General features: G+C 38.4%; 1 protein-coding gene across 2 annotated transcripts in view; it reads right to left on the bottom strand.

Annotated features, from left to right (window-relative positions):
• Positions 1 to 5,158: 5,158 nt before the first annotated feature.
• Positions 5,159 to 13,795, bottom strand: part of RYK (receptor like tyrosine kinase) — a 105,637-nt gene continuing 97,000 nt past the window's right edge. For both annotated transcript variants that reach the window (XM_042955428.1, XM_042955429.1), the window contains exons 14-15: positions 8,922 to 9,058; positions 5,159 to 7,999 (exon numbers count right to left, since the gene is read on the bottom strand). In XM_042955428.1, coding sequence (XP_042811362.1) covers positions 7,888 to 7,999; positions 8,922 to 9,058 — 249 coding nt within the window. In that variant the 3' untranslated portion in view covers positions 5,159 to 7,887. The remainder of the gene's footprint in view (positions 8,000 to 8,921; positions 9,059 to 13,795) is intronic.

Raw genomic sequence — 13,795 nt, 5'->3', positions numbered from 1 at the left:
AATGCTAACTCTGGTGCTTTTCTGGAGCCAGGACCTATGTCCAATTCCTCCTCAAGTCCCCCAAAGTATCCAGAGTATCCTGTTCCCTGCGTTATACAGACAACTTCTAGGGCATTCTTTAGATGTATACTAAGTAACGGAGTGGGCAAACAGTTTAACTTCAAAAATTAACAAACCTTATATGGATGCAAATAGTCTAAATAAAGGCATATAAAATATAGTTCAATAAATTCATGTCATATAGCATTAAATAAATGTTTAAGCTCTTTAAAAAATTTTTCTTTAACGTTTATTCATTTTTGAGAGACAGAGACAGACCATGAGCAGGGAAGGGGCAGAGACAGAGGGAGACACAGAATCCAAAGCAGGCTCCAGTCTCTGAGCTGTCAGCACAGAGCCCGACGCAGGGCTCGAACTCACAAACTGCAAGATCATGACCTGAGCCGGAGTTGGACGCTCAACCAACTGAGCCACCCGGGTGACCCTGTTTAAGCTCTTTTAATAAGAATTTTTATGGAGACATATAGCCAATCTTTGACTTACTTCCAAAGGCACTAGGTAATTAGACCATGAAGCTAGAGGAAAGGCACTCAGTAGGAGATACTTCAGGGCAAATACTGAGGAGAAATAAATATCTTGCAAGCTCAAGTCTATAAAGTGGTGGCAGAATCATAGCCCAGTGGAAAATAGGGCTAGAGACCAAAGTAACAGCAATCACAAGGGAACAGCAGATTTTGGGGACACAGACTTAGAGGCTGAAAGTTTAGGTAACAGTAATCCCTGCTGGCTTTCTCCTCAAATATGGCAGTATTCACGAACCTTAAAACAAGCCAACTGGGCATTCCCTCCATTCATTGAAACTTCACAATCACTGTACTTCCTCTCATACCTGACAGAACTTCTGAAGCATTAAATATATTGCTACAGGAGACCAGATTCTAGTCCATTACTCCATTTCTGCACAGAGACAGGCATTGCTAGCTTCCCGCCAGCAGCTACATGGTATTTCCTTACTAATACAAACCCAGTTTTGTTCAGGGTAAGAATGTGCTCAACTAAAAACACAATTTCCTCAAACAAGTATAAACTGATGAGTGAATAGTATATATCCGTATGATGATGAAGTGTGTGTGTATGAGTGTATGTGCACACATACATACACCCATATGTATTCATACAATGGAATATTATTTGGCAATAAAAAAGAAATGAATTACTGATACATGCTTCAACATGAACCTCAGAAACATTATGCTAAGTAAAAGAAGCACATGGGGTGCCTGAGTGGCTCAGGTGATTAAGCATCTGACTCTTGATCTCAGCTCAGGTCTTGATTTGAGGGTGGTGAACTTAAGCCCTGCGTTTGGCTCCAGGCTGGGCATGGAGCCTACTTTAAAAAAAAAAAAAAAGGAGCTACATGCAAAAGGCCATATATTTTATGATTCCATTTATATAAGAGGTTCAGAATAGGCAAATATAGAGACAAAGTAGATTAGTAGTTGCCTAGGGCTGGGAGTGGGAAATGCTGGTGGGTATGGGACTTCTTTTCAGAATGGTAAAAATGAATTTGATTGTGGTGATGGTTACACAACTATGTGAATATAGTGAAAATCATTAACTTGTACACTTTAAATGAGTGATATGTGAATTATATCTCAATAAAGCTATCGAAAAAAAGCCCCATAAATTCTAATTTCCCATAATGCATAAGAGCTAGGGGTGCCCATAGGCTACAGTTCTGGCCACTCTAAGATGCTGGTGGAAATATACTACGGGAAAGTTAACAGTCTCCTCATAAAAAGGACTCTGCTAACGCATGCCTTTTGCCTTTCATCCTTTCCCCATCTTCCCAGGTCTAGGCCCTTGGGGGTCCCTAAGAGCAAAAGCATGCTAAAGACGGCAGAGCAGCAAAAATGGAGGATACCAGGTAATAGATGATATCCTGGAATCACTACACCAGCCCTGGTTTACCTCTCTCTGGATTTGTTATGGGAGAGAAATAAACCTGTATTTAGTTAAGTGATTATAGATAGGTTTCTTTTTCTTTTATTTTTGAGAAAGAGAGCAGGGGGGCGTAGAGAGAGAGGGGGACAGAGGATCTGAAGCGGGCTCCTTGCTCTTAGCACAGAGCCTGATGAGTCACGAACTGTGAGATCATGACCTAAGCCGAAGTCAGACGCTCAATCGACTGAGCCGCCCATGTGTCCCTACAGTTAGATTTCTATCACTTGTAGTCAAATGCTATCTCTCATGATGCATGCCTATCTAACATCAGCCTATGCTTATTCTTGAAGCCAAGAAGACAAAAGGCAAAAAAGTAGACTCAGAAAGATACAAAAAAGTTGATTCCAAATGTAACATTCAGGCATCATGAAGTCAGCTTTGATTTCTCTCTCTTTTTTTTAAGGGTAAATAGTTATTTTATTTTCAAACTATACATGTTTTCTCCATCTTGATATATCCCCATGGGAGTGCTTATCCCTCTCTAAAAATAAATCACTAAGAAATGCTTTAGTTTTGAAATATGGGATAAACCAAGTATGAACAAATGCCATATTATTATTTGCTCAAACAAATATCAATTCCCATTTCTTTTTTTTTTTAAATAAGTTTCTAACATCTTAGAGAGCAGCACTCAGAGAGCAAACAGAGGCCTGCAGATTCAGTCTACTTATATATAAAAGTTATATATATAAAACACTTATAAGTGCACTCAATACACTTATGTAGGATGTTCATGTGTCCCAAAGAATGAAGTTCAATGTTATTCTAAAATATTAAGCACAAAAATAAAAGTAGAAATAAAATTTTAACTTAATAAGCAACTGTATTTTTCCTTTCTAGACCCATAAATTATATCACCTCCTTTTTATTATATGAGGTGGGGATGAGGGGTAGACCAGGAAAACAATCTATCACTAATGCCAATGAATTACTTCATTTGGGGTAATTATTTTCATGTGTAATGACAAAGTTGACTTTGTAGAAATGTGAAACAATCTGCCATTGGGCTAATTATTCCTGTGACCAGGGAATAATGAAGTGAAAAAGTCGCCAAGGGATTTGGGGGAGGGGGTGGTTTAAGCCACCACTGGGGTGGGATATAGTCTTCCCTACCAATCTGTCTCTTCTTATTTCATGCCATATTGGTTTATATTACATAAATCTTAAACTCTTCAAATTTGAATATAAATATCACACTGATAATAGAACACAGTATTTTAAATATGAGATAATGATTTTAAAAAATCAGCAGACTTTTTTTTAAGCCTAATTGCCCTCGTGCAAATAGATATTTTTACTCAATTCGTTAAATATTCAATCCTACCATGTGTCAAGCACTAATTAAGCAAATGAGATTCAGACGTGAGTGACATACAAATTCCTATCCTCAAGGGATGCACAGCCAAGTGGTAAAAATAAGCCCACATCTTACCTTTGTCACAGTGCAAACCCAGGAACAAGGCTGAAAAGCAACTACAAAGCCTGGAGGAGCAGGGTAAGGTGTCAGAGCAGTCTCCTGCACACCTGGGTGATCTGGAGTGGAGTGTGGCACTCTAAGAGGAGCAGCACATGCAAAGGAAAGGACACATGAAATGACACAATGCATGCAGGCAAGAGTAGTGAGCTGGAGAAGCAGTAGGTAAAACTGCAGGGTTCAGTGGAGACTGCGCACTTGGGAGTCCATAACCCTATCCTGAAGGCTTTGGGAAAGTGGTGAAGGGCTTAAGCAGGGACAGCAGCTCTGTTTTAGGAAGCATTACTCTGCCAGAGTTTGGGTGGGTGGGTTAAGGGTCAAGGCCAGTAGGAAGTTATGGAGGCAATGGAGCAAAAGATGATGGTGGTGAGCAAGACAACCATGTTGGGTCTGAAGTCCTAAGGAAGTGAACTCAACAGAGCCTGATTTTCATATAACAGAAAGTTATAAAGTTCTGTGGACCACCTCCCCTCCCCTTCACATTTTTTCCCCAATTAAAACATCACCTTTACCACAACCAAAGAGACTGGGGGCAGGAGTCGAGAGTCTTTCATGCTTATAGACCAAATGACATGAAAAAAGGTGTCCCATACCCTAAAGGGACTTCTTCCCCTTACTGGATCATTCCCATTAGCCTCTGGAACATTTTGTGGTACTGTATCTTCATCTGGAAAACAAACATGCTCTCCTCCCAGTCCCCCTGCCTGCACCCCCAAATACTTCTTTGATCTCCTGTAGTTAAATGCTCCATTCCCCTTCATAAGAAGAACTCTTCAACAGTGCTGACTACAGCAGCATCTCCGCCTACCCACTTCAGTCATACTTCAGCTTGCTCCAATCCCTCCTGCTTTTGTCAATAACCTCCATAATGCCAAATTCCATAGAGGCTTCTTTCCCCATGTTGAAATACTTACTTTACTGGGCTCCCATGACAACTCATTTTCTTGTTTCTGTTGTTGCTTTTTCCCATGAGAGTGGCTTCTTTTCAGTCCTCTTTTGCCATCTCTTCTTCCTTCACTAAAGTGTTAAATGTTGAGAGAGCATAGGACTCAGTCCTAAAACCTCTTTCCATCTAAACTCTCTCCAGAGGTAAGTTTATCCAATACCATGACTCTAAATATAGTCTATATGTTATACTCCTACATTAACATGTTCAATGAGACCTCTTCCCTGAGTTGCAGACTCTCATCTATCTACATAGATAACCAACTGGCATCTCAAACGCGGCCTACAACAAATTAAAGATTCCCTTCGCCAAAGCAAAATTCTATTCCTTTTCAAGTTTTTTTTTTTCCATCTCAATATATAGTTTGGCCATACAACCAGATGCTCAAGCCCCAAACCAACTAGTCATCCTTGATTACTCTTTCATTCTCCACCCAACCTTCCAACATGCAAAAGATGTAGATGCTGTTACCTTCAAAACTTGTCTCTAATCTGCCCCTTCCAATCTCTCATACTACCCAAATTGGTCCCAAACCACTGTCCTTTATTTCCTAAACTATGCAACATTTCTTAATGAGTCTTATTACTTTCCCTCTTGCCTCCCTACAATTCAATCTTTACAAAAGACCTGGCATAGTATTTTTTAAATGGCAAATCAGATCATGTCACTGCCTTATTTAAAAAAAAAAATGCTTGAATGAAAAATTCCATTTTATTTAGAATAAAATATGTGCCCCATGGCTTACAAGGCCTTGCTGTTATCTGTTCTGTGTCTTTCAGACCTCATCTGGTACCCTCTTATCCCTAACTATATTACAGCCATGCTGGCCTGTGTCCTCATCTTCCAGCAGCAGCAGCTGGAAGATAAGCAGAAAAGGCCACGTCCAGAGGACAGTTTGTTCTGTTTTGAGGCCTCTGCAATTATGTCCCTTCAGCCTGGATCTTCTCATAGCTGGCCTGTCATTCAGATGTCAGTTCAAATGCCACCTGCTCACAGAAACCTGGCTAAATATTACACCTAAAGTTTTTCTCTATGATACCACTTTTTTTTTTCCACAGCACTTACCAAAATCTTACTTATGTCCATTATCTGCTTTTCCCAACCAGAATGTAAGACTTAGAAAGAGAGGAGCCCCATCTGTCCTATTCCCTGCCTATCTTGAGAGCCAGACATACAATGGACACTCAATAAATATACATGTATTGAATGAATAACCTAACCCTCCTTGCTTCTACAAATAAAATTTTCTTACAATGGGGGTGTTATAAGAAAGGACAGACTGTAATAGAGCGCTAGGTCTTTGGAGCCAACTTATAAAACCGTATCAGTGCTTTGTTAATTTGCTTCTTCCCTATAAAAAGTACCTTTTCTGCAAAATCTCTTCAGTAATATTCACACCCTACAACAAAACAATTAGAAGAAGACCAGCCATGGAAATCTTATAACTGCTCTTTTCATTGAAGTCAATGACTCCAAGTAGCTCAGCAAGAAAAATCTATTTAAACTCTTAAACCACCTACTGAAACAAAAACACATATATAACATAAAACAGCTTACAAACACAAAAAGATAAGGTTAAAGGCATCACACATCCCAGCAAACTGAGAGCACCTCCAAGAGCAACTGCTAACTTGGGACAGTAAGTCACATGTCAGCACTTTTTCTTTTAAACTGATCTTGTACATAATAGAACTGTGATTTCTAAACAATATATTTCTAAACAATAACCTGAACACAAAACAGAATGAAGTGAATGTTGGAAGGGATGCTAGAGTTGAACCATTCTATGTACATAATGCATATAAAGAACTAAATAAATACTTGTTGACTGAATGCCAAGATTACAGGTTGTGAACAAAATCATTTGTAACTTACAAACAGTTCAAAGAGCTTTTAAAAAACTGGGCATTCAGGGGGCTAAGTATTTCATAAAACCAAAGAACCACTGTTATTAAATAAATGGTACTCAGAAAAATCATACTCTTGGTCTGCTTTTGGAAGAGCATGTGCTGGGTGAGCTACTTTTCCAGATGTGCTGACTCATAAAACTTCTTTAAGAATGGCACAAGCCTCCAACTGCTACACATTCTCCCTAATAACCTGTAAGGATGGGAATAGAGGCAGGCACCTGCAGGCCTAGCTATTTAGGCAGCCCATTCAACTCTGCCTTAGGCCAACTACAACCAAGCATCAATACATACATACCCCTCATTTAATGGCTCTGGATAAAAGTTTCAATGTTGTAATACTTCCTTGTAATAATAACCCCAACATCTTATTAGACTTTGGATGTTGAGTAGAGTCAGCTGTAACTGTGTTAGGGCTTCAGAGCCTGATTACACGGATGTCTAGCTGGTTGCTACATGTTCAAAGACTTATCAAACACAACCAATTGTTCATTATGAACAATATGTTCAATACTGTTGTAATATAAAACAAATCCTTTAATTTTTCAAGTGTTTTAAGAAATAACTTTATACTTAAGCCAGTCTTGAAGATTAGCACAAAATTTACCAGTTTACTTTCTTTTTTCTTCACTACCCAGAACAACTCAAGCACCCATTCTGTGCATAGCACTACCCTAGGTGCAATAAAAGGGATTCTTAATCTTAGAAACATGATTTCACTTTCTGGAACTGTCTTATCTCTTTTCTCAGAGAGTAAAATAAATAAAATCGCCATCATTTACTACTGACCTGCCCCAAATCTACTTCCAGCTCACAGAAACACTAATTCCTGCCCAACTGAAGATGTTTCAATGAACTCAGCTTCTACTTTCCCCAAAATAAGAAAGCAGAAATAATTTCCATTAAAAAATTAAAAAAAGAACAGTTTCCCACAAAAGGACTTCTATTTCTAAATTTTTTTTCATTTTTTTCCCCATAGCTTTCCCACAGTTTTCTTCCTCTAATATTGCCTTTTCCTGTACAAGGCAAACCAGACATCTTTTTATGCTGTTTTTCTTTTCCTAAGGAAAAAGTAATGTATCTTGAAGACAAACCATTCCCAAGACTAGTGATAAATATTAAAAAAAAAAACAAAAAACAAAAAAAAAATTTTAAAGGTGAATCACCTATATTACCTTGACGAAGTAAAAAAATAAAAAGCAGTTGGCACTAAGATAGCTATTTCAAATATCTGTGTTTAAACAATTTTTAAAACTGTTTATTTATTTTGTAAGAATGTACCCCTAGTCCAAAGTAACTATGTTTTAAAAAATTTGGGGCCAAAAAATTTACAAAAGGCTTTTCAGTTCAACCTAATAAAAATGATATCTAGAAAATATTCCACATTATTACGTCTGTCTTTAAAAGTTCAGATTCTAAAGCATTCCTAAGGCACGGTGTTCCGGAAGACATGTGCTTCTGCTGGTGTTGTATGATGTACGAAGCATCTATGACTGGTTCCAAGTGAGCCCCGACAGGCACAGTGCTCCTGATGCTGTGGGACTGTGAGAAGCGAGTCAGACATAAGCCCCCAGGGCTGCATGGAACTCCGTGAGACACTGTACCAGCTGCTGGAACTTGGGCCTCTCCTCTGGGTCTAAGGCCCAGCAACAGGCCATCACAGCAAATCTGCAGAGTGACACAAATGGAAAATTGGGTTAATGATAATACAGTACTCCTAATCTTCTGGTCAATTTGATGCCAGTTATGTTTTTTGTCTAAAGGTGGGCATGGAAAAAATGATATTAAAAACCAATGAATATTACTATATGTTGGCAGTTCTAAAATGAAAAGAAACTAAAACAAGTTACCTGGATTTTATGTGTGGATTTCCATTCTTCATGATGTCATATCAAAATACATCAGCAAATACAGAGATTTCATATAAATACCTAAAACCCATGTTTTCTGAGAGAAAGAACTTGAAGGAAGTAGAAAGTTTATCTAAGCTCTAAGCACCCTACATCTACAGTGAAATCAGTGCAAAAGCTGCCACCTCACCTTGGTGTATAAAGCTTCGGGGGATTCAGGAACTGAGACCAGAGTCACGTGTGCACCCAATCACCCCTGAATAGCCTCCTGACCCCCTCAATCCCATAATTTATATGGGAAGTTACACGATGAAAGCAGGAAACAGGAACTATCTCAGTCACTAGCCTGGAGCAGTTTCCTTACATATCAGTTGACGCCAATTGACAAGGTAAGATGACAGTGAGAAAGGCTTTTTATAACTAAGGCTGTATAAATAAAAGTCAGATACTCACTCTACATAGAATAACTGACACAGTATTCAGTACTGTCTTACTATGTACATTATTAGTCTCTCAGATTAGACTTACAAATAGAAGAACAATAAAATGTTCTAATGACAAATGTATTAAAGAGTGAATGAGTCTGGTTTACTTTGCGATTCTCTATGAGTCTAATTCAAATCCAAAGAGTCATTATTCTCTAAAGGAAAGTCTCTGTATGAATACAGACACCGGCTCTTCTTTTATCCCAGTATCATAAATGGAGTGAAACCCATGTCTTCAAATTCAGAAACACTTACAGCTCATCAGGACAGTTGATTGGTTGGGCTATTCGGTAGCCATCTTTCAAGTACGCAGCCATCTCAAAGGGATCAATGTCCACATACGGTGTCTGTCCCAGAGTCATGAGCTCCCACAGCGTCACTCCAAAGGCCCACTAAGGAGAGGAGGAGAAACACGATGAGGCAACATTTACAACATGGGCAGACTGCTGCTGCCCATGACCAGGGATGAACCGAAAATAGCACCCAATCTTAAAGGAAGCAAAACATCTACCAAAAGAAGTCTATGATAGCTACTTAGTTTCTCTGAGACAGAAAAGAGCATTTTGGGGCGCCTGGGTGGCTCAGTTGGTTGAGCGTCCAACTTCAGCTCAGGTCATGATCTCACAGTTAGTGAATTTGAGCTCCGTGTCGGGTTCTGTGCTGACAGCTCGGAGCCTGGAACCTGCTTCGGATTCTGTGTCTCCCTCTCTCTCTGCCCCTAGCCTGCTTACACTCTCTTTTTCTCTCTCAAAAATAAACATTAAAAAAGAAAGAAAGAAAAAAGAAAAGAGTATTTTAATGAATGCACCCTTTAATGTGAATATCATTATTATATATTCTAAGGTAATTAGATCCCTTGGAATGAACTGTTTTTACTGTTGATTACAAGACTCACCACCCTAGGGGCGTCTGGGTGGCTCAGTCAGTTAAGCATCTGACTTCAGCTCAGGTCATGATCTTGCAGTTTGTGAGTTCAAGCCCCGCATCAGGCTCTGTGCTGACCACTCAGAACCTGGAGCCTGCTCTGGATTCTGTATCTTCCTCTCTCTCTACCCCTCCCCTGTTCACACTTTCTCTCTCTCAAAATAAATAAACATAAAAAAAAAAAAAAAAAAAAGACCCACCACCCACCACCATTAATTATATCTAAGATTTTCCTAAAATGAAAAATCTGTTACATTATATAACTATAGTTAGTGTCCACAACTGAAAAGTGGAAAATGAATAAAACTTAAGCCTAACTGCAGGAAGGGCATTCTGAATACACGAAATATGTAAACTATTTAAATATAAGATGTCATGGATTTTTACTATATTCAAATAATTTAAATTAATAAATGAAAGTATCTTGAAAAAACATCTTTGGACCTTGCTTGAGTAAAAGATCAGATTTATTTAAAATCAACATGTGAACTGTCAGTAAGAACAGAAATCATAAGCAGTGGCAACAGTGTTTATTCATGGTCCAAGCAGGACTCCCCATTTTGGCCCTGGCTCACAGGGATTGCTATCCTGGCTCACAGGGATTGTGCAGCAGGCAGGCAACACGTCTACACAGAGTTATTGCCATGTGGTCAGAAAGGGCTCAGAGCAGGAACTCCCACTGATCCACTGCCACTTGTGAACCCTGAGGTCAGAACAGCTGAAGCTGGATGAAGAGGAAGATATCTGTGTACCATGGTATCGTGTTTATGAGTCCCTTCTGTTCTAGACATTTTGAATCCTTTACGTTATCTAATTCTCACAAAAAACCTGTGAGAAGCACTGGTAGCCCAATTTTACAGGTAAGAAAAACTGAGGCCAGAGAAATAACTGGCCCCAAAAACCAAATTTTTTAAGTGGAGAAAAAAAAATTAAGAAAAAGAAAAACACACGAGTCAAAAATGAGTCTGTGTACAAAATCTGAGCATAGTGCATTAAATTTTAAGTAATTATTTTTCAATAACAAAATCGAGAAATACTCCCTAAAGTATACAAATTAAAAAAAAACCCTTATATTAGTGAACAATAGCTTTATTTCTTATTATAATCTATGCAAAAAAAAAAAAAAAAGCAGTGGAAAGATATCTTTTAGGATATTTAAAAAACTATCAATGGAGAATTCTATACCAAGCCAAAATATACTTCAAAAATGAAGGCAAAAATACAGCATTTTTTAGACAAACAGAAGCTGAGATGGAAATTAGGATCTACACAAGAAAATGAATAATACTAAAAACATGAGTAACAACTAGATTTTTTTTATTTTAAAGTTTCTTTAATAGATTGTTTAAAGCAAAAACAGTAACAGTGTATTGTGGGGCTTATAATGTATATAGTAGTAAAATGTATGTCCACAGTAGCATAAAGGATGGAAGGAGATACTAAGTGGAAATATTATAAATGCTCTCCCATTAAACATGAGTGGTAGAATATTATTTGAAAGTCGAAGGTGTACGCTGTAAACTCTAGGAGAGGGTTCTCAACCTCAGCACTATGTATATTGTGGGCTGCATAATTCTTTGCTGTGAGAGGCTATCCTGTATCTTGTGGGATCCTTAGCAATATCCTTGGCCTCTACCCACTAGATGCCCCAAGTGTGGTAACTGAAATTACCTCCAGATCTTACTCAATATCCCCTGGTGGGGAGGGTAAAAATGCCCCTAGCTGAAGGTGAAAACCACTAAGTTAGACTAATCAAAGAAAAGAAAGGACACACACTACTGATGCCAGGAATGAAAGAGCATCATTACATCAAAAAATATGAACTCAACTTTATGACAATAAATTCAATTAACTTAGATGAAATGAACAAATTCCTCAAAAGATGTCAATTATCAAAGTAGACATAAGAATAAACAGAAAATGTATGTAGCTTATATCTATTACAGAAATTGAATGCATAGTTAAAAATGTTTCCACAAAGAAAACTGCATCCAGTTTCATTGGGTGAATTCTACCAAATTTGAAAGAGAAAAAGACAAACCTTTATTAGTTTCCTAGGGCTGCCATAATGAAGTACCACAAACTGGGTGGCTTACACAACAGTATGTATTATCTCACAGTTCTAGAGTCTAGAAGCTTATTCTCAGCTTCTGGTGGCAGCCAGAAATCCTTGGTGTTCCTAGGCTTACAGCCGTGGCAACTCACTCTGCCTGTTTTCACTGACATTCTCCCTTCCCATGTCTGTGTCTCTTCTTATAAGGACACTAGTCATACTGGATTAAAGTACACCCTAATTGAGTATGACCTCATCTTAACACTATGTCTGCAATGACCCTATTTCCAATTAATGTCACATTCTAAGGTACTGTGGTTTAGGACCTCAACCTAGTTTTTAGGGGGGCACAATTCAACCTATAACACAATCCCATACAAATTCTTCTCAGAAAATGGAGGAAGGGAATATTTCCCAACTCATTTTGAGGCTAGCATACCCTTAAATACCAAAACCAAAGAGTTAATAAGCCTTTGGAACTCAGTATCCTTTTCATTAACAGATCATTAGGGTGGAGCAATGCCCATCCCTGAGGTCTAGGTTTTTGAAGGGGGATGGAGTGCAGGGGAGAGTGGAGAGAAAGGGACGACAGGTGGATGGAGTGCAGGGGAGAGTGGAGAGAAAGGGAGGACAGGTGGGGAGGGATGTATAATTTTAAAATCTCCATAGAGACAGCCTACTGGAATTTTCCTTAAAACTGCTGGTTTAAAAATGGAAAAATGATTTCAAATTAATAAAATTTAAAGGAAGGTGCCTGCATACATCTAGGTATTTATCTATCTTAAAGGCTCACTCTAGGTGAACTTTTAATAATGATAATAATTAGTAGTACATAATTTTAAAAATCATGTCCAGGGGCGCCTGGGTGGCTCGGTCGGTTGGGCGGCCGACTTTGGCTCAGGTCATGAATTCACGGTCCGTGAGTTCAGGCCCCACATCGGGCTCTGTGCTGACAGCTCGGAGCCTGGAGCCTGTTTCAGATTCTGTGTCTCCCTCTCTCTAACCCCCCCCCCCCCCCCCCCCACCGTTCATGCTATGTCTCTCTCTGTCTCAAAAATAAATAAACATTAAAAAAAAAATTTTTTTAAATCATGTCCAATTTCCATATGGAAGGCAGTTCACCACCCTGATGCAATAGAGCCCAAAGAAGTAAAACTGGTTGGGTGTTCTCACCCTTTCTTCATGAGATGAGATGGGCCTGTTCTTACTCACTGGATTGTGGCAGCAGCTGTGGAAAAGGAATAATCCAAACTAGATTTTGGAGGAATAAACAATGGGAATTAGTAACAAGTGGATACTGCCATTTTGTACACAAGGAATAACCCCACCCACTGACAATGGAGGTACATTCTATCAATTTCTGACTGTAAGGGACTTTCACAGTAATGCTGCTGGTATCTGAGATCTGGACATACACGGGTATGAAAATAGTATAATGTGCATAAGCTGACTGTAAAAAAATTACTTCTTTCGCATTGTTCTGTTCACATTATTTTCACTAAGCTTCCACCTAAGGTTCTCATATTACATATTGCAACACTAATAAACACCAAAAAAAAAAAAAAAAAAAAAAAAAAGAACAATAAAGCCAAAGGGTACACTGCAGTTTCATTTCCTTAAAAGCCAACAAAAGTGATTAATTACATGTTGGCTCACCAACCTTAAAAAAAAAAAAAAAAAAAATCAAGACCAAACAGCACAAGGATGATTTGTGGAAAAATTGCTCTCTAAAGTCTTCCGATAACTAAGCCATTTAAAATTTAGACAGACTTATTCTATAATTTCCTTTTGTTTGACGTCGTTGGAAAGGGGGCAATAAGAAGGTCAAGCTGTTTTTTCCAGAGTTTTATGAAAGGCTATTGCTATATCCGTTTAAAGAACATTTAGAGAATAACAAGTGTTCTTTTATTCGTCATATTCTCTTCCCCCAACTTGTGTTATTTTATAGCTTAATATATAGGACATGAAACTTTTTTTTCACTAACAACATATACTGATGTGAGCTGTCAAAAGGTATACAAATAAGATTTTTTTTTTTTTTTTTGCTTTTTAAATGTAATATTAACTAATGCTGGGTCTATTCAGAGATTTCCATTCTGTTACTTCAGGAATTTATAAGGCAAGGCTGACCTCAGTGTACTATATACTGTTG

This window comes from Panthera leo, chromosome C2 (genome assembly GCF_018350215.1).
Source record: "Panthera leo isolate Ple1 chromosome C2, P.leo_Ple1_pat1.1, whole genome shotgun sequence".
NCBI classification, from domain to species: Eukaryota; Metazoa; Chordata; class Mammalia; order Carnivora; family Felidae; genus Panthera; species Panthera leo.
This window is presented reverse-complemented; position numbering and strand designations above follow the sequence as displayed.